This window comes from Cheilinus undulatus, linkage group 21 (genome assembly GCF_018320785.1).
Source record: "Cheilinus undulatus linkage group 21, ASM1832078v1, whole genome shotgun sequence".
Classification (NCBI taxonomy): domain Eukaryota; kingdom Metazoa; phylum Chordata; class Actinopteri; order Labriformes; family Labridae; genus Cheilinus; species Cheilinus undulatus.
Genome location: NC_054885.1, coordinates 14080098 through 14102098, shown reverse-complemented (window position 1 = coordinate 14102098; position 22001 = coordinate 14080098). Strand labels below are relative to the sequence as shown.

At 37.7% G+C, this 22001-nt stretch overlaps 1 protein-coding gene across 1 annotated transcript; it reads left to right on the top strand.

The window, feature by feature from the left end:
• The first annotated feature begins 269 nt into the window (after positions 1-269).
• Positions 270-21567, top strand: emp2 (epithelial membrane protein 2). The gene is made up of 5 exons (XM_041816854.1): positions 270-453; positions 16552-16841; positions 16917-17025; positions 17498-17638; positions 19262-21567. The coding sequence occupies exons 2-5, from the start codon at positions 16764-16766 to the stop codon at positions 19429-19431; spliced, it is 498 nt and encodes a 165-aa protein (XP_041672788.1). The 5' UTR covers positions 270-453; positions 16552-16763; the 3' UTR covers positions 19432-21567.
• Positions 21568-22001: the final 434 nt, after the last annotated feature.

Sequence of the window (22001 nt, the reverse complement as noted above, 5' to 3'; positions counted from 1 at the left end):
TGTTTTCTTTACAGTCTGTCCGCCATGTGGGGAAACACCTACTTGATTCAAACTTCCCCTCTCACTCCCTTTAATGATTCTTTAGAAACACTTTCCCGCCTAGTCTTAAAACCTTGTCACCGAGCTTCTCGTCCGTCACTTCTATCCAAACGCACGCGAACACAAATAAACACACGGGCGCGCGCACCTCTCAGTATTTTAAACCCCGAACCATAAACCACACCCAGCTCCAGCGCTCAAGCCCTCCCACGCGCGCTCACGACGCCAGGACGAGCGTTTCTAACTTTTTGGGGGGACAACCAGTTGGACCTCCAGCTTAAGTTTTTAGTTCATTTCAACCGTGTTTTTCTGGCCATATATTTTTAAACACATACCACCCTAACGTCTACCTTATTTGACATCGTGTAACACCTGGAACTCCTCAGCTTTGCTTTCTTTCTGATCTAAAACTCGGTGAGTAAACCTTTTCTTTTAAGTTTGCATATTGTTTGAATGCTGCACTAAACCTACTATATGGTATAAATGCTCTATTCAAATCAAATTCGGATATGAAATGCCCCCCTAATGATCAGACGAGCCCTTTTATGTTGACCAAATATGTTTTTGATAAGTTTTTAGCTCAATCGTTGCTTCCTATAATAAGCTAGCTTTTTTAATAATGTTAAGTTTTTCACAGAAATTTGAACACAGTCTCTCAAAATGTCATTTTTAAAATTAAAATTATATTTAAAGAGCACTTTCAAACTAATTTACTGTCGTATTTTCGCCGTGTTGTATGTTTTATACAGGTATTACCTAGCTAAAACACTCACAAGTTTCAGACGTTGGAATGAAACGTGCTTAGTTTGTGCGCGCGCGCATAAGTAGTGTAAATACATCGGCTTGAACGTGATCGTTTTTTAGTGGAGACAATAAACTTGAAAGTTTACGTTTTTCCCTTTTTTGGACTTAAATCGCATCTGTTGTTTACGCCCTTTAACTGAACTCCATGTACTTTATAGGAAAGCTAGAAAAGACTTTCCAATGGACTTCTGCACTTGGCAGGAACCGTTTACATTTATCCCACCAAACGTTTTTGGACAACATTACATTGTCTTTATGCAAGTGTGTCACTGAAAGGTCACTATGACCCAACTATAAATCTAAAATCCATCCAGGTGCATACATAACAATGCAATTTTAGTACACCTCTCTGTTACTGATAGTTTTGCTGAATTGAAGTTTTTTCTGAGGCTGTTGCTGCTGTGTTCCTTCTTTTTTTATTGAAAGGTGCCCTCTTGTGGTTGAAAACACCGACTTTTTTTTTCCTTGTTGCCCAAACTGAGACATGAAAATTGAGGCCCCTTTGCAAAGCTACAGAACAAACCTCTTAAGACAAGGCTTGTATGAATTATGTTTTCTGGAAAAGCGTTTTTGGCCATGATCTGACTCATAAATGCCATTAAGGACTAGGGACTTAAAAGGACTGGGTTGAGTCAAAGTTTATTAATATAAAATATCTACATGAACAAGAGTTAAAGCAGAGGTAAATTGACATTACAACAGTTTTATATTATTGTGATTAAAATATTAATGGGATCTTTTATCCCACACTGGTGGTAGTGGTGTTGGCTGGTGATATCATCTGAGGCTTATTAGATAAAAGTGGATAACTGTGAAGTCCCGGGTTGACACCATGATGTCCAAGGACCATGCAGTAAAGAGGCTGACCACTCTGTGAATACTAAAGTTGATGACTGATCACGACATCTTGTAGACTTCGTGGCCATGGGAAGGTGGAGGGTTGCTTGCAGCCACAGCACGAGTGAACTGTTAAAGGAGAAAGAAACATTTAAAAGGGACAGCAGTGATATGATAGGCTAACAGTGAGGGAGTGGAGCAGTGCTATTGGATATGTGACCAAGTGATGTGAACAGCTCATTATTATGTGACAATAAGTGAACATGTGTGGTGGAGTGCATAAAAAAGGGAATGAAATATCAAACCAGCATGGAGAATAGAGTCTTCTGTGACTGAACTTAGTAGTAGTCGGTCCTGAGGATGGACCGGCAGATCCACCAATTACAGGCTTGTTTGATTAATGGTGGCTGATGTTTGGCATCTGACTGATTATCTGTATAGGTGTTTTATTTTACAGATAGTCAATAATATATATATATATATATATATATATATTAAATTATGTGCTCCTTTTGTTACACGGTGGCACTGCTACTTTTACTTAGTGAGACCCTGCAGTACTTTTAAAATGATGACTTCTACTACTACTACTTCTACTACTGTTACCACTACCAGTGTTTGTCACTCTATACTTGGGTGGAAGAGGTGGCAGAGAGGGCCATCCCATCCCACTTCATTTTATAGGTTTATGTTTTTGTGTTTCTGTTCTTTGAAAGTGTTCATCAGCAGCACACCTTTTAAAGATCCTCAAATACCATCAGTACTTTACTGAAATGCTTCATTTGATGTTCCATAGTCATAGCAGGTGAGCTTTGCCTGTGTGCAGGAGTATTACTACTTTAATGGCAGGTTTAGGTCCGATCATATGTTGTAAATCTAAAATGCAAAGTATTCAGAGTAACTAATGGCTCACTTTGATGATAAATGCATACCACCTAAAAATAATTGCCATGGGTCACATAACTTACTAATAAGTGGCACTGTAATGTACTGTAATGTCACCAGATAATTACTTATTAGCTGAACTTAATAGTAGTTAGGTCTGGGCAATTAATCGAAATGTAGATTAAATCACAATATGACCCAGTCGATTTTCAAATTGCAGACAGTGCAATATTTCTTTGACCTGAAATGTGTTTTGAAATACCAGTTTAATACACTTTTTGAGGCAGAGGTGTTTTGCTCTTCACATCGTGCAAACATTTTAGTGCCAATATTTTCTAGAATAATTGACAAGGTTCCTACTTTTCTTGTTTTTGTATAGTTTTGTCTTCAAAATAAGAAATCCATAAAATCATCACTCCCTTCATTACAATCCATATTATATTTGCGATATAGGACAAAATAATTGCAATAAGGCATATTTGTTAGATCGATTTGAATTTTGGGGGTAAATTTGCTCAGAAATTTTTGGATATTTTTGTGGAAATTTGAGAAATGTATTTTGGCATTTTTAGGGATTTTATTTGATTTTTTTGGGGGGGGGGGGTGCTTTGAAAATTTTAAGTATCTTCTTGAAAGTTTGATAAATTTATTTGTACATTTTTTGATTTTATTGAATTTCTTTGGGAATTTGTTTAGAAAATTTTAGGTATTGTAGGGAAAATTTTAACATTTGCAAATTTTGGGGGAATTTGATTCTAATTTTGGGGGGAATTAGCTTTCAAACTTTGAGGTAATTTCATGAAAATTTGAGATATGCCTTTTTAATTTTTTAAGACTGATTTGATTTTTTTTTTTTTTTTTAGAATATTCCTTAAAATTTTAGTTATTTATTTGTACATTTTTGGGAATTTGTTTTGATTTTTTTGGGTGGGGGGCAAATTTATTATTCTTATTTTTTTCTTAGAAATTTGGAACATTTATTTGTAGATTTTGGGCGATTTGATATAAATTCCTGGGGGAAATAGCTTTGTGTGTTATAATATAGAATGGTTAATAAGATGAGGAACCTGAAGAATAATCATGTTAAATTGCAATTGCAATGTTGGGTGAAAAAATCGCAATTAGATTATTTTCCCAAATCGTTCAGCCTTACTTCTAATATTGTTTCATGAGTGATACACTCATTGATTATACTAATGCGTTAAGTTATGTGGAACACATCTTCATAAATAGATGAAAAGAAGAAATGAATGCATGAATGATTAAACTGTAGCAAATAACTTTGCTGCTTTAAAGAATGTACAGCCCCATGAAGAAAGAAATTCCTGCAACTTCTGACATGATGCTTAATGTAGGAAATTGCTCAAAAAATGCTGCAGAAAGCCAAAAAATTCCATAAAAGCAAACTCATATTAACAATTTCATCAGAACAAAGTCTTAAACAGTCAAACCAGGAAACAAAGAAAACAGCTTGAGGCATAGGGGGAGCACCTAGTAGAGCGGCCTGATTTTAGAGAATAACAAAGGCATTGATTTGTTGACTTTTCTCTTTATTAGATCACAAATAGGAGGCATGAATAGGTTGGAACAAATCAAAAGACAGTGCTGAAATCAAACGTTCTTCTACTGTGAAATGAACTACTGCAATTCTTTGAAAAACACTTAACTTTATTATATGATTGGCTTTTTTTGGTGAATGTAGATTTACTTATGTAACCCCTGCTACCTAGTGAAGCTGATGCCAGCCAGTATGCTTGGTTGTGACAACTGATATGCAGCCTATGTCCTTATTGGTGGAGTTTGTGCAATTTAGGATCCTGGTGGAGCTGTTGCAAGTTAGTAAGATAAATCTCAACAAATGAAAACTCTATTTTTGGTTGTTTTTGAGATGGTGTGAGCTTTGGAATTTGCATTATTTTGGTGGTTTTCTTCAGCATTTCTTCCACTTGCAGTTTGATTCTTTTGCTGCATTTATTTCCATGTTATGTTCATGTTGGATAAGTGGTTTTAAATGTGCAAAAAAATTCTCCTTATTACAGTTTTTGCTGTTGTTGCGTGTTTGTCCCTGCAGGAAATAGAACCCTTTTCAACAAGAAGCTGCATAGATCCACACTGCATGCAGAAAAAGCTGTTTCTGATGTTTCTGATCTTCTCAGTTGTACTAATTAGGATTTAAGGAGACAAGAAGCCTGAAAGTGTTGAAGAAGTGAGAGAGCTAGTGCCAATTTGGAAGCATTTTCAGTCTGGCTGAATGCACCAGGAGAGCAGGGTGTGTGATACTTGATAAGGGTAGGATTAGTCTCGGGGTCAGTGTGAGGTAAAAGGTGCTGACGGATGAAAACCATCAGGAGTGAAGAGACAGTGTGAAGAGACAGAGCAAAGGAAGAGAACGGGGTGATGAGTCTCTATCAGGTGTTTCCCAACGTCTATCTACCATGTGGGAGTCATATGTCAGCACTGTCACTGCAGGAATGTGTGTGAAAATGTACCATCACACACTTTACACACACGCTCACCTAAAAACCATGTTAGTGTCAAACATGAAAGAATTCCTCCCTCGGAGGGAAGTCTTTAAACCCAGCAGGAAAACAATTTTATGCATCTGTTAATTTTTAAGTCCAAGATTCCTGAAGGAGGCATGCAGAACACACAGAAACACACACTCAGACAATACTTCTTTTGCAGCTGTGCCAGCTTCATTGTGCAGAACAATCTTCGTCATGTGGATTCTCCATTATCTCCTGGTATTTCATAAAACTCGGCATAGTTCAAATATTTATTCCAAAGCCTCAATGCAGCCAGTCAGCCTTATTTGAATAATGCAAAGGGATTGATAGACTGTGCTTTTGTGGTATAAATCATGAAAATGTCAAGTTATATCAGCCTGTGTTTACAAGTCTTATGACCCTGAGAAGAATTCTGAGTGTAATGCCAGGGTTGTTTCCAATTTAGGCTGTGAATGCATCGTTTGTATGAGCTCATAACTGAAATTCCAGGCGTCAGATTTCCAATTTAAATTTAAACTAACATAAAACAACAGATTGTGCACGCCTTTCTTATTTAGAGGCATAATGTGAAGAATTAAGAGAGTGTGAGTCAAATGGTGGATTTTTCTTTTAATGTTTAATATGATAAATGTAAATTCTGCAGCCATGCAGGGGGGCTTTCAGTCAAAACAATAAAACATGACTAGTAGAGACAGGCTTCTTGACTCTGACTTTTACTAAACTTCTTTTTTTAAATTGAGGAATCTGTTCAATAAAACTTCTCTCCATAAGGTGTATTAAACCAACGTTTTGCTTTCATTAAGAAAATATCACATAATGAGGGAGAAAAGCTGTTAAAGTAGCCTTCCTGGTTAATGCTGCAAGCAGCTCACAAAGTATTGTGAGATCACTTCCAACATGAACCAGGATGGGCACTTTAAACAGATTTTCTCCCTCATTTTGAGAAAATTATCAGTGAAACCAAAACATCTGTTTAACGTCTAGTGCAGTGATTTTCCAAAAAATTTTTGCCCAAGGCACACATAAGGTTGAGCCAAAGTCTCAAGGCACACCATATTTAAATCGATATGAAATAGACTTTTTAAATAATGTTACAGTCAAGGTGGCCTATGAGTGGAGATAAGAGGGAGAGCTTTCTGGGGCCCAGCCGACTGGGGAATCATGGAGATGGAAGAAGTGGGCAAAGGGTCTCAAAAATGGGTTAAAACTGATGAAAAAAAAAATGAGCAAAAAGTGGTAAAACAAAGTCAGAAATGTTCAAAAATTGGGAAAAAAAACAAAAAAGTGGCCCAACAATGGGTTGAAATTGGCAAAACATTGTGGAAAGTGTCAAAATAGTGGCAAAAAAGGCTTAAAATGGCTTAAAAGGGTAAAATGTTGTCAAAAGGTGGTCAAAATGGGTTAAAAGTAATAAAAAAGGGCAAAATTGGGCAAAAAAAGTTGTCAATCAAAGGCAGAAATTGGCAAAAGGTGGCATAAATGGGTTAAAAGTGTCAAAAGGTGGCAAAATAGGTCACAAGTGGAAAAAAAGGTTTAAAGTCGCTAAAAGGTGGTAAAAAGAGATTAAAAATGATGACAAAAATTTAAAAAAATGGCCGAACAATAGCAAAATTTGGCGAAAAGTGGCAAAAAGGTAGCAAAAATGGGTTAAATGTTGCAAAAAGTTCCAAAAAAGTGGCAAAAATGAGTCAAAAGTAGTAATAAGAGGTGGCAAAAATGCTTAAAAGCAGCAAAGCGGTTTATCACAGGTCACATATGATGCTTGGTATTGTGGGTTGGCTGATGATTTGATTTCAAGGACACAAACATAGGGTTTGGCACAAACATAAGGGCAAGACAGGGCAACACACGATAGGATATGCAGTTTATGGTCCAGGATTTCTATATCCCCTTGACACAACTGTTCTGCATTAGTTCACATGCAGATAAACAACCAGACAATGCCACATAAACACATATAGCAAGGCATTCATTTCCTGTAATCTGGTGTCAATTGCACATCAGCTATACTCTTTAATTTCTTTTTGACAGTGTCTGATTTACGCTCATGTCAGCTTCTTCTTTAGCACTTATCTTCTTCTCTCATTTAACTTCTGCTTCTGTTACCTCCATTCATCTCATAAGTGACACCAAGGGGAATTGTTAGGTATTGGTGCCCTGAGGGACATTGCCAAGCATATCTGTCAGTGCAATTTTACTTTCTTTGTTATTAAAATATCAATAGCAGTTTCTCCACACATTGCATACCAATGGTAAGAGGATTTTATAAGATAGTCTTAAAATGTTGACTGAAGAAACTTGGGTATTTTTTTGCCTCATGGAGCTTAAAGTGGCAATTTAAAACTGACTGCATTGAAGGTAAATTTCCTTTTTGTTCTTCAAAAGTCTGCCTTTCTTGGCAGCTTATGAAAATGTCAGTTGTGGCACTATCATGCTTGTTCAGTATTTGAACAAATGTGAACTGTGGTGGATCCAGGCTGTGAAAAAGCATACAGCCAACATGGCTGATTCTCTAGTGATAACCTCAGGTCAAACTGTCATATTTATTTCTTATTTGTGGAGCATGAAGTGGTGCAAATAGCAGAAATGTCACAGTATCTTTCATCTAGTTATGCAGCCTGCTTCAAGAGGCTTGATAGGACTGTCTCTGCTGTCTGAAAAAGTCCCGTCTGTAAACCCAGAATGTAAAGGTTTACAGTTGCCCAGGCATTCTGGTAATTATTCCGTACCTGTTGCATTGCCAATGAGATGATACATTTCAAACTAACTGTATGCCTGACTGTGTGTAGGTGTGTGTGTGAGTCCACAGGTTTCTGAATGCTCCTTTTAAACAAAGCTTTGTTTGGTTGCAGGCTTTGTTCCAGGAAGATGTGCCTTTGTGTTGTCTCTAAAAATAAGCCTTAGCTTGGCTCGTGTTGTTGTGTACACATATACCTGCACACAGGCATCAATTTAGGTCACATCTGGTGTCATCACAAAGACTTTAACAGATCTCCTGGAGACTCACTCTAACATCAATGTCAAAAACTGCCCCTGAAATTAGTCTTTTTCTACAGGTTAGTGTCAAACACTTGGTGCTTAGCGTTCATTTGGATTTGATTCAAAGTTCAAAGACAGTGCAAAGCTGAACGTTTGAACTCAACCTGCACAGTTTAGCTTTGATCCTCAGAAACACGTATACTTAACAGTGCCATTTTGGTTCAAAGGTTTGCATTACTGTTAAGTGGTTCAATGAATAAATTATTACTGGACGGCACTCTGGGAAAACTATCAGCTGAATGTCAAACTCAGCAAGTATTCCTGACTCAGGGGTTTGGAGAAGGAAATGTTGCATATTGAGTCCTAACTGTACAACCTCAAAAGGGGGTCAGAGGACTTCACTGAAAGCCTACCATCCAGGATTTTTATTCTTTCCCCCCAAACAGTTTTCCATGGCCGAAGCTGAAAAAGAGAACGATAGAGAGAGAAAGAGAGTGGGATGGTGAGAGAGACGGGGGAGTAAGTTTCAGAGGCCCAGTTATGTCTGTGGCTTTGTGTTTTATGAAGGGTAAAAAAAGACATTAAAAGTCAGCATTTTCCACCAGGCAAGGGAATCAGTGAGCATACACTCTTATGCTCATGCAGTCCCCCAGCCTCCTATTATAAGGCTGAGTGGAGAGCAGGAATGGCAGCATCAGTGCCTGAGTGTCAGCGTGCAAGTAAGACAAGGTGGCTGCAGTCTGATACAATCTGTAAGCCACAAAACGACAGTATCGCTATCCTCCTTTATTTGTACTCATATAACAAAGTCCCATGACAGAAAATTGACAAGAAAACAGGCTGATATGCAAAGAAAAAAGTGATATGGCTTGTGTTATAATACTGGTAAAGGAAATAGCACTCCTAAATGGCTCCATGGTGATTAAACTGAAGTTTGCAGCTGCTCTGTGTAGATGTTCAGGATGATCAACTATGCATGATTTTCTCTTAATTGCATGATAGTTAATGTCAGTCCCTCATTCCAGTGATTGACACACATTGAAGGAAACACAACTCACTGTGTGTAAACATCTATATGACTGATAAGGCTTGAAGACCCGTGAATAATCAGAGTTATGCATACCAGACAAGCAGGGCTAATGTGTCCAACATGCTACACGTGTGTGTCTGCAGCTGTTGCTTAGAGTTATAGGCATGTAGCAGCGATTTCATACTCAACTGTCCTGCACTGGGTGAAACTCCTACATAATTCCCAAGGATCATTTGGGAATACAAGACCAAGTGTTAGAATTACGGCTGGCACAAGAGTCTGTTGTAAGATTTTAGTTAAGGCATACATTGTTTTGTTCATTGTTGACCTAAACAAGCTCTTCTCTGTTTTCAGTGATGTAGCTTGAATTCAAGAAGAACATGTTGTTCGTTGATAGTAAATTGTTTCTGATACGAACAAAACAATGTGACATAACATGATAGAATGATACAAGATGCAATACACTCCAGTAAAACGTTAACTGCAATAAGGATCCAGTGTGATGTGTTAGATTACTATGCAATGTTTAACAGCACAATACGGTACAATACAGTATGATGATTTAATACAGTTTGATACGAAGCAACCAATACAATACCATGTGTGAAAGGTAAAGTGGTCGACGATTTAAAGGCTCCTCTCTGGAATAATAACAGTTAGGACAACAAGGGTCAGTGTGGGCAGTGTTGAGTTTCGGTACTCTTCTCTATGGCACTTAGGTTGCTAAAGTTGACTTCTGTTTCCCTTGGTTGTAATCTTAGGTCTGTTTCAAATAGCTTTGTATGCTCAATATTTTAACTTGTCAAGGAAATAGAGACAAAACAGGAGATATAGGGATGTAAGGATACACTCAACTAGGGCAGAACGATTTTGGACAATAATCTTATTGCGATTTTTTTACCACAAATATTGCAATTGCGATTTGATACACAATTATTCCTTAACTTTGTTTTGTTCCTAAATAAGGGCTGAACAATCCTTTAAAAATATCGCATTATAATGATTTTGACTTGTATTGCCAATTGGATATGAAAGAAACTTTCTGATTCAAAACCCTGCACCTTTTTCATATTTATTACCTTGAAAACAAGTTAAACTGAGAATGTCTCTTTTGGATGTATCTATACAACATAAAAATGTCATTTTGAGTAATACCCAAATAAAATGAATAGAGCAAAATAAAAGGTAAGGTGATTCCCTTTTAATTCCCTTTAAATATCAACAGTGGAGCTTATGTTCCTGGCTTGAGTTTCTAGAAGAGAAAACAGAGTTTTCTTTCCATCACTGGAGTGGACCGCTCCACTTCACAATGCATCGCTACATTGTTGATTAGCTGGTGTGGGGGCAGTTCCAGTAGTAGGTCGTGAGTACATCGGGGGCTGCTGAGCTTCTGTTGGAAGAAAGCTACAACTCTGTAGCTGTCCCATCAAACGAGCGCATGCAGACCGGCTTGAGTGGTCAAATCAATTTTGGCAAAGCAACTGATGTGTTAAATTGGCTTCCTTCTCTGCAATGTTTACCATACATTAGCAAGGTGGTGAAGAGAAGATAAGGTTAAACTCACTGGGTATTAGATGAGCCATGTTGGTCAGAGGTCCACCCGTCCGTTATTGGAACACTATCTGCACCTCTGTTTGACTTCAAAGAGGACGGCATGTCCACTACTGCAAAGTTCTCAGGCTCCAGCCATGACTGTTTTGTTTACCTGCTGCTCTCAGTTCATCTGAAGAGAGTGTATGATGTTGAATGAGCAGAGTTAAAGGCAGGCAGAACCACCTACTGTTCAAACAAAGTATTGCAACACAAGCTTTGCTGTATTGATTTAAATCCCCCTTTGTTTGTATGGATCTTTAGCTGATTCAGGATATATCCTTACATCACTAATGAGACAAGATGAAAGAATAGGTTGGCTTTGTTAGCACCTCTACTCCAGGAAATTGTAACCCATAAAAAGGCAAAACATATCAGTTTCTCCTCAATAGTTGACAAAGCTATTTACATTTGTCCCACCTTTTCTTGATTTAAATCGGTTGGTATTAAAAATGCAGAACTACACTGGTTTCATGTTAAAAATGGGCACACCAATGGAAACAGGCCCTAAATAAAATCAGCTTTTTTGAACATGCACATATATGCATGTTTCTGCATTTTACATCTGCATTCCATATTGACTTAATTGTGACTGTGGGTCTCGTTTTTCAGAAGATTCTTGGCAGGCTTAGGCTAGATATTTGTGGTTTTTGTATGGCTAACATATAAGTGTATGAGTGTGTACAGTGTGTTTTGTTTTCCTTCCTTTCATCCATTTTTCTCCAATGGGGATTCCTTCCTTCATTCTCCTCCCTCTCTTCAGCTCCTCCTTCATCTTCATTTTACCGGGAGATCAGCTGCAGACAGAATAAAATCCAGCTGTGTGTGTCTATGTGTGTGTACATGTCTAAAGGATTATTTGCCGCTTCAAAGAATGTTCCTGCAGGTCGGATGGATTAGACTCAGATACCAAAAAGATGCTTTGCATTGGATATAGTAAATTAAATGTTCATTTGGCTTTTCCCACTCAACTTTGTCCTTTACTTTGCTGTCTTTTATTGCATTAACATAACTGAAAAGTCTGATTTGATGACATAAAGATACAGATAATAAGAATAAGGCTATGAAGGCAGATTTTTAGGGAATTTTTAGACCTCTTGTATTTTAAAAGCCAGACCTCTTAAATACTGCTGCCATGCTTAAAAAAAACCTTGTGTCTCACATTCCTACTCAGTGTGACCTGTCACTTACCAACTTCTGCTTATTCATATCCTTATTACAGAGTAATCCTTGTTGACAAATGTGCAGTGATTTTGTCATGGCAGATTTCAGAGTTTTGAATTAAAATTTAGGTCTCATCTATAAGATGTGTTGCACTTAACTATTGTATAAACCAGGAGTTCTCAACCGTTTCAGCCCGTGACCCCCAAGTTAAAGGTGCCAGAGACCAGGGACCCCCGCTGGTGGTTGAACACAGCCATGCACATTCAAGAATAGTCATGTGCAGAAAAAGCTGCCCTCAAAGGGGATAAATGGGAGAGCTTTCTGGGACCCAGCCAAACTTGGGGCCCATGGAGGGATGAAAATCAGGGTCCATTATAAAGTTAGCTAGATAGGTTATCCATATCCATATTTTATATTTACTTGGATAATATTTAATCTGAATAATAACCAATCTTAACATAGCAACAGATGTTTTTTTGAAGTCATCGTGCTGTAGTATAAAGTTACCTTAAAAATGCAAATTCCTTTTCTTAAAAACATAATTAAAATAATGAAAAATGTACAAATAAAGGTGGTGGGAAAGGTGGTTAAATGGGATTTTAGAAGTAGCAGAAATGGGTTAGAAGTGGCACAAATTTGATAACAGTGGCAAAAAGAGCAGAAAAATGGCAAAAAATGGGTTGAAGTGGCAAAAAAAGGCACGTAAAGTGGTAAAGGGGATTGAAAAGTGGCAGAATTGGGTTTAAAGTGGCAAAAATTGGTGAAATGGGATTTAAAAGTGGCAAAACATGCTTTAAACTGGCAAAAATGGGTTAACTGGAGCAGATAAATAAGCATAAATTGGCAAAAATGTGTTGAATGGGTCAAAATGGGCATGTCAAACAGTGAAATGTGGTTGAATGGGCAAAAATGGGCGTAAAATGCAATAAAAAGGGGTTGATAGTGACAATAATGGGTCAACAGAGGCAACAATATACGTAAAGTGGCAAGAATTGGTTTAGAAGTGGCAAAACATGTTGTTAAAAGTGGTGTAAATGGTTTAAAATTGATGAAAAAGTGGTTTTGAGTGGCAAAATAAAATTGGCAAAAAATGTTGGTTAAAAGGGATGAAAATGGGTTAAAATTGGAGTAAAGTGGCAAAAATGGGTCCAAATTGTGCAAAATTGATGAAAAGTGGCAAATAATGGTACCAATATTTTGTGAAAAAAAAATCATTTCAAACATTTTCTTCATTTTTTTGAGGCATCTGGGGCCCCCCCTTAGTGTTTTGTGACCCCCAATGGGATCCAGATCCCCAAGTTGAGAACCATTGGTATAAACCACATATGTTCTAGTCTTTATAATCTGCTATCGCTGCACATTGTTTCTGCTAAAGTCGTATTTTTACCAAGGCCAGGCGTTCACGCGACCATTTGTACCACAGCCAGGTTTACAATGCTCGCTTCAGGTGCAAATTAACATGTTTGTTGCCACATTTTTTCCCAACTCAGTCTCAGTCCATTATGATCCAGAACACTGGAACAGAGAACTGTTTTTGTTTACATTCCTGTCTTAACCCCAAACCTCAGTGCTGTATGAATCAAAGCTCACTACTCTTGATGTTTCCCCTCCTCTGTTTTACTAGTTACCCCCTCGTGCCCCCTTCTCCCAGCTTAGACAGGGAAGGCCTATCCTCTGGCACACCCCGGCAGCCACATGCTCGCACACAAAAATTGTGGCCTGCTTCCTGTCAGTGGGGAGAGGCTGTTTTTACTGTGACTCCATTTTGGCGGAGAGGGCTAATTCCTCTGCTGTCTGGCTCCGTGTTTGTGTGCCTGCATTCACATGTGCTTTAAAACATGTTTGTGTATCTGCTTGCTCAGCTTCTGAACTACTTTGGCGGGAGTTTAGGTGGTTGTAATTGAACCCATATGTGCATGTTTGCACACACATGTAATTTTACATGCGTTTACCGGAAATTTAGGCTGAGTTCAGTGAGTACAGACTGCAAGCTTGGTGGTGTCTGTGATTTAGTTCTAACTATCTTAAACAGTTTGGCCATGGCAAAGATTTTCATGCTTATTTTCTATCCCCTGATAATTTTTCTTTTTCTTTCTCAGCCTGGCCGATTACAAGCATTTGCCTGATTATCTGTATTGGCATTTTATTTTATCTATCACCAGTAGTTTCAATAAAAAGTGAACTACTTTGGCTCCTCTGTGAGGTGGATCATCCCCTATTGCTATGTTTTCGCCCTCAACTGGCTCACCTCATGTTCACATTATATCCAATCATCACTGAAGTCTGAGTACTACTGACACGTATTAGTTGTATATCTTGTTAACCATAATAATAGGCGCCGGTATGGCCATGATGAATAGATATCGGTTGCTAATGTATATACAGCACTTTACATCTTCATTGTGTTTTCTTGAGGATGCAGGGGGCATGTAACAGTTATCATGTGTTCACAAAGGTGTAGGTTACAGCAACAATATCTCTGTCCTGAGACTTCTTTTAATGATTTGTGAACAAAAGCTAAATAAGCAACACAAAAAGTAATACCATATGTATATTCATTTATATCAATTAAATTACTTTTGTAGTGAAAACTTTGGAGTAGAGTAGCACCCTAACAGAGCTAAAGCCTCAGTAAAGAATCATTTCACCAAAACAGACATGTTTTGACTCTCAACAGTGTTGTCTGAATTCATAAACTCAACCTTTTTCGAGTCAAAATAACACAAGGTCTCAAACTTCATCATGTCGACCTCATACAGCAGTAAAGCTGACATTGTTTAAGAACATGTGATAAACTGTCTAGTAACAATTGATGTTTCCCACTGTGGCTGGGGTAAGGGTTGAAGTTACATTTTAGCATCTAAATTCACAAAATCTTGCATTAAGTTTACAGCTAGTGCTGCATTTCTAATACCATGTTATAATAGATCCCAGCCTGACTGAAAAGAACCCCTAGTCATTTAAGATTGCAACTAGAGGTCTCCTCTCTTCTATCAACAAATCACTGTCAAGTTTAAGACCTACAATCACAGCAGAGCAAACAGTGGACTACCACACAGAGAAACCTTACATTTACTCAAACACACAAAGACAATCTCTTAAATCTACGCATGACTTTGCAGACAAGACACAGTCTAACTTACATCCCTGTCACCTTGTATTTTTAATTTGAGGGAAAAGCGGGGGATAACTAATCTTACCCACCAGATGGATTTGTTTCACACACCCATCTGGAAAACCTTCAATACTAAGCGTTTGGGAAAGGACAGAGGATTAGAAAAAAACTCGGAGTGTAATTAGATGAATGTTCTGTCTGTCACATCTTTACGGGCCAATCAGAGCAACAAAACATGTGACGTAGCCGCGACCAAGGTGCGCGTGCGTAATTACCGAGGAATAACGTGAACCATGGCAACTGTAGATATGTCAGTACGCGACTTTTGTCGTTTTTGAAAAGAAAACAACTCACTGCTGTTCTTTGTTCTTCTTTTAACGAAGAAATGTCGTCAAGTTCTGATAAAACTGGCTCTTTAGCAGCATCCACGCTAAGCTCTTCTGCCATAATTGCACCGGCCTCTTGTTGTTGCATACTTACGGTTCAGATGGGAGCTTTGCAAGATGGATTTACCAGTGAGAAACACGGAAACAGGTGTATCCATCTGCTTTGCTAGGTTAGGGGATAACACTTCTGCCATAGCTGTTTTATTTAACCTCACAGATGTTCAGTAATGTTGTGTTTTGCTAATTGGTTTGAACGTGCATTTGATTTTGGATGAACCCATGAACTAGAGTCAACAACTGCAATGCTATTGTTTGACTTCAGTTTCCAGTTTTCTTTTTCCTGGCCTGACTGGAAGGTCTCAGTTTTTCTGTAATGGATGTTCCGTTTTGTGCCCATAAAAAATCTTACTTATCTTATATTTAGAGAGAGAGAGAGAAAGAGAGAGAGAGAGAGAGAGAGAGAGACATTAACATTACACAGGCTGTAGGAGAATGTGCAGAAACAGTCTGTGTAATAATAAAACCTTTCTGCTTTATCAACCTCACCTCACATCTACTCTGCCACATTAGCAGGCAACCACTTGGTTTCTTTGAATTTGACTCAAATCAATCAATCAATCACTCAATTTTCATTTGTAATGTGCCCATTCATAACTAAAGATATGACACTTTACAAAGAGTCCAGGCTTGAACCACACTCTTAAACTATTAATAGAGACCCAAGGTTGATCCAGCATGATCTCAGCACTAAGCAACATTTAGCATAAACACAAAGAAAAGGGAAAACTTTTACTAGACTGATGATGAACAGCCAGAGGTGTGTTGGAATTCTAAAGGGATAGAAGGAAATACAGAAGGAGGGAGGAGGGAGGTGCAGAAGAGTGAAAAACAAGTAGAGCACCAATAATAAATGAGATAAATGTATAGCTGTCCTGGCCATAAATCCTTAAACATATTACATATCAATAATAAAGCCTGTTTAGAATGCCATTTACAACCATTAGCATACAGAGAGAACCAGCTACAGAGTTCTTTGTTTGCTGCTTCAAATGTTAGCAAACATATTTCACAGTTTGCATGAAATAATTACACAAAGCATATTAAAAAAACTTTTAAGAAAATAGTACAAAAGGAAACAGCATCCAAGCGAGGGTGGGTTAAGGGGGTTAATCTGATGAAACTGTATTTATGTCTAACATATTTTGCTTTCAACAGATTTTGTTCATGTGACGGACCTTTATCCAGCCTGTGTGACAACCAGCAACCCCAGAAAGAGGAACACACACGACAGAAAAGTCAAGCTGAAACATACAGTCTGCACGTTGACATCAGCCATCTCAAAACACACAAAGCTCCTGAGAAATACTGAACCAGCCTTATTTACAGGCAACAACCAGCAGACAAATTAACCAGACTAAACTGCAGCCATGTTGATCGTCTTAGCCTTCATCATCCTCTTCCATCTGGCTGCAGCCATCCTCCTCTTCGTTGCAACCATCCATAATGTGAGTACCAATAAATTACATCAAAGACAAGGGCAGGTTCACCATTCACATCTTCTTTGTCTTCCCTTGATGTAGGCGTGGTGGGTGGTGTCGCCACCAGGAATGGATTCGATCTACGCTGACCTGTGGTACAACTGTAACGCCACCTGCTACCCTGTGGAGAGCAGCCACAGTGCTGATGCAGGTAAGATGGTGTTGGCTACATCTTACACCTGGCACTAAACGGTTCAAGGGGAATCAATGATTTATCCTATTGATTTTGATTTTTGATATATATTTTTAGGCTTTTATGCATTTATCTTGGCAGGACAGTGAATAGAGTAGTAAATTAGGAAGAGAGAGTGGGGAACCTAATGCAGGAAAGGAGCGTGAACCTGGGCCAACTGCTTGTGAAAGCTTAAATCATTCTTTCATCTGTTCTCTCATTGTAAACATGAGATTCAGATTAATTCTGTCGATGACAACTGTGCCTTTTATGTCCCTCTTTGATTTGAGAGTAACTCCTCCTGACTGATGTGGTGGGATTATTGCAGCAAATGCTAATTTAGTCCAGGCACCTACACGTTTCATACATTAGCCTGTGTGTGTTCTGCATGGACAGGGGCAAGGTGGAATGTATGTATTTGCGTATGTAACACTTTCTTCTCTCTCCTCAGCCTATCTGCAGACTGTCCAGGCCACCATGATTCTAGCCACCATTTTGTGCTGCGTCAGCTTCTTTGTCTTCATTCTTCAGCTCTTCAGGCTCAACCAGGGAGAGAGATTCATTTTCACCTCCATTATCCAGCTAATGGCCTGTGAGTGCACCAGGGTTGTAATGATGCCAATATTTCAAACTTAGATATGTTGCTAGAAAACACTGGACAGTACTGAATGATAAGAACTATCCATGTAGGTATGTTGCTCAAATGACGAGGCAGTAGTTAGTGATTATTAACAGCTTAAAGAACATACACTGTAGAGTTTAACAGTCAAGAGGAGCTAGAGAGGAAGAATGTAATGGCCACTGATTTAAACATGAAATGATTACTTTTGGATTATATGATAAGAGTGTCAATTTAGACTCACACTGGACAAATGTTGTGTATGGAGTTGTCATCATTAGCCTTATTTTTGTATTGTTACCATGTCAAAAGAGTGTGATCTTAACTTTTGAAAGGTCATTGAAAGGTCGTGTGAAAAATCTGTTAACAGACTACAACTCCTGGTGTCACAGAGCGATTGCTGACTTTAAGTCAGCAGGAATAAAATACTGATGCATCATTTTGCCACTTTACTCCTCTCTAGTTTGTGCCCAAAGCCTTTTTTACTGTACATCTTTATCATTTGAGGAAAAAAATGTTGTGAATTGTGGTGTTTGAATTGTTTGAAGCAGAAAATGCAACACAATTGCAACACAAATCCGGTTTTCTACCACATGGGCTTATGTTCAGTGTCACTGGACTGCTCTCATCAATACTGTTTCGTTACCATGGACAAGACCGCCTATTGGGGGAGGGGGGTAAAGGGGAGAGCTTTCTGGGGCCCTAAGAGCCCATAGAGGTCAGCAAAATCATGGTCCATAATAAAGTTAAGCTGAAATACCCATATTTTTTTATTAACCTGAGTAATAATAAATAAAATAGAAAACAAAACTGGATAGTTTAGTGGAAAATGATTGTGAAAAAGGCAAAAATGGGCATGAGAGGTGAAGGATTAAAAGTGGGAAGAAAGTTGCAAAAAATCGGTGGAAAGTGGCACCAAAAATGGGCAAAAATTGGCACAAGTGGGTTAAAAGTGGCAAAAAGAAGAGGTAAAAATTTTCAGGAAAAGTGGTGAAAAGGGGTTTAAAGTAGCGCAAAAAAAAAAAAAAAAAATTCAATATCATCAACCCAATAACAGTTTGACACTTTCCAGCTCCAAAATGGGGCAGGATGCTAGCACCAAAGCTACTGATCAACACACATGCATTTATTTCATCAACAAGTCACAACAGGGGAGGGCCCGTTCTTCAGGTTTTCTTCAGGGGCCCAGCCAACCCTGGAGGCAGGTCTGCCATGGCAACAAAACTCAAACTTCATGGCACCCCATTGGTTAATTTATTGTTTAATTTAAACTGCAGGGAAACGTTTGAACACTGTCTAAACGGCACAAATACATTAAATGTTACCAGTGTTTCTGTGCCTATAGACGGTGTTACCTTGGCATTCACAGCCTTCCTTCTCTTTCTGCATTAAAGAGATGTAAACACAACTTTAGCATCTCTATGAGAAAGTGTTGGAACACGTGGTACATTTTTACAATTTTAAGAGTGTGCACAGAAATCTAACTTTCAATTAAGCCTTTTGGACAGATATTTATTTTACAGATCAGCAAGTTGTTTTCTCCTGGTTTCAGAATCCCAAATTAACCCCCCTCCTCCTTTTCCCTCCTTTTCCCAGCTTTATGTGTGATGATTGGAGCCTCCGTCTACACGGCTCAGAAACACAGCTTCCATGTGGCCAGCCTCCAGCAAGGCTCCTACGGTTCCTCTTACATCCTGGCCTGGATCAGCTTCCCCATGACTCTCATCAGTGGCCTCATGTACTTGGTGCTGAGAAAACGCAAATAGATGCACTGGGCTTGAATTGTATTGAGAAGACATGGACATAAATGTAGGAGACTTACAGTTTACGCTTCATTAAGTCATGCATCTCTCCATAACTCTTTAATTTTATACCATCAGAGGTAAAGATCCACCAGGCAAATGAGCAATAATTTCACATCTCAGGTTTAGAACAAGACAATAAAGCTTTCAAAGAATGCATTTTTAGTCCTCTTAACTTACTTATAACCTCAAATATGGTAAGATTTGTCTTACTGAGACACACCCCCTGGACTTCCTAAAGGGTCCATATGTTATTTGTGAAGCTATAGCCAATAGAATTCCTTGTGTACATATTTGCTTAGTATGTATAGTTCAGTCAATTGAAACACAACTATTTCCAAGACTAAAAATGATAAGTAAAACAAAAGAAAAAATATTTTATGTTAGCAATAGCATGTAGGAAGGAAGTGTAGTGAAGTATATGTAGGAATTTAACTTGTTTGTAGTTTTGTGTTACTGACTTGTGTTTTAATGGTGAAAAAGGAACCAATGATGTGCTGTGATATTTCAGAGGACAACGTAGAAACATGCAAACTTGAAATAAGAATTAATATTTCTTTGTTTTTGTAGTGCTTTTTATCATTCAAGGCTTCAGTAAGAAAAAAAAAAAACTAAAGATATTTATTGTTTAAAACCACTGTTGTGTATTTTAGCTTAATGTGACTAAGGTTGTATGAAATAATGGCTCAGCTTTCTGTTCATATGTCCCATTTTAAAGCACTCCTTTGGATTATAATCCCTCTTGGTTTTGCCATTTAACAGTAAAGTAACAACTATATTGTATCTGCTACCCAGTTTCCATCATGATCTTAATCTGTAGCCTTTGAGATGGCAATGTTTGATGTCAAAATAACAGTACTAAAAAGGTTTTGATTAGCATTGTCAAGACTTTTAATGGACAATTAAAGAAGAAAGACCTATTTGTTGGCTCGTTAAGGTATTCACTGGTTTGTATTAAGATAAGAGAAAGGCCAGGCTGCCACCCTGCTATCTCACACATAGCAAAACTTCAGGGAAAATGCATGAAATTGGGGGTTTTGCTCTGCCACCTCAAGGTGATACTTGAAAATTATCAAAACAAGATACTAGAGGCCAAGATTGTTATGTTAGTGGTGCATATGTTTTTGTAAAACGTTGTCATCTTTAGTGTTGCTTTGATTATAAGATTGCATGCAAGTTTTGGTCCTGCCAACCCCCTAATCTTAAATTAAAATGAAAAGTAAGTTTATGCAAAAGAGATTTTTTTAGAAATCACATAGCATTTTTAAATTCTTAAAAGAGGAAAAATACTATATATTGATGTTTTAAGCACTGCTTCCTCAAAGAAGAAAGATGTAAACTAGACATGACTTTTAAGAGTTGATACAGCCAAGGTAATCTTTATTTGGAATTTTAAAATGTAATTTTGTTGTTTGTTTTTTAATGTTAAGTAGATGTACTGTATCTTTAGATCAATATGAATAACCACAGGACAAGATAAGCAGTGAATTGCCTTACCTGTTGAAGCAAATTAAATGTGTTTGGGAAGTTTCTGAAGTTGAGATATTTTCTAATATATACTAAAGTATTAATTCAACATTGATCAAGGGTCTTGTGTTGCTTTATTGTCAAGTTGATGTTCAGAAATTTAACCAAATCTTTTATTTTCAAGAATAGGAGTCATCTTAAAAGTTAATTTGTGACAAATGTTTGTGTGTATTAGGAAAAATAAAGTACTCTTTGTGTTTTCAAGGGCTGCTTTTTTACTAGTTGGGCAAATTTTATCACAATATTCAATTGATTAAAACCTTAATAGCAACATCAAGTGAAGTTCTGTGGTATTTAATATATTATTGTGTCCTAATGTGGTCAGATATGATCAATGTGATATGTTTATCCACTGTCGACACCTAGTGGACATAAAATAAAATACATAATGTGTATGTGATAGTTTTCTCCCCAGTTTTCTTGGTCTCACACTGCTCCATTCAAACTCTTTGGAAAGAATAAACCTGAGTGAATCCTGCTTATAAAATGTAAGAGCAAACGATCAGATAACCTCCCAACATTTGTATTTCTTTACAGGTGCTTATTTTTCCTGTAGCCTCTACTCAGCAGATGTACATCTCAATAAATTTGTTTTACAATAACATTTTTGTGTGTGTGTGCCAAATTTGTCATTTAGTCATGTATCCATCATAATTAGACACTGCTGACTTATTTCAACTCATCTTTTAATATTGTCTTTGAATATGTGATTGTTTAGTTTTCACGTTGAAAGAAATAAACAAAAATTAAAATGCTATTTCCAGGGTACTATTTGGCAAGAAGCATGTTTCTTACATTTTTAGAGAAAAAGGTCCGTTTTAACATTTAAACATTCCTTTAAACATTGAATAACTGTTTTATTTATTTTCTTTTATGTAAGAACGATCATTTGATGCTACTTTCATTTTACATAGAGAATTTCTTTTTTCATTGCACATAAAGTGTTTCGCATTTTTGAAAGTAACGGCCCACGTCCGTAAACAAAACATAACGGGCAGTAAGAAAAA

Coding starts and splice junctions, on each gene's coding strand:
- emp2 (XM_041816854.1), top strand. CDS start 16,764: ATGTTGATCGTCTTAGCCTTCATCATCCTCTTCCATCTGGCTGCAGCC. Junction 17,026..17,497: donor CAGCCACAGTGCTGATGCAG/GTAAGATGGTGT, acceptor CTCTCTCCTCAG/CCTATCTGCAGACTGTCCAG. Junction 17,639..19,261: donor CATTATCCAGCTAATGGCCT/GTGAGTGCACCA, acceptor TCCTTTTCCCAG/CTTTATGTGTGATGATTGGA.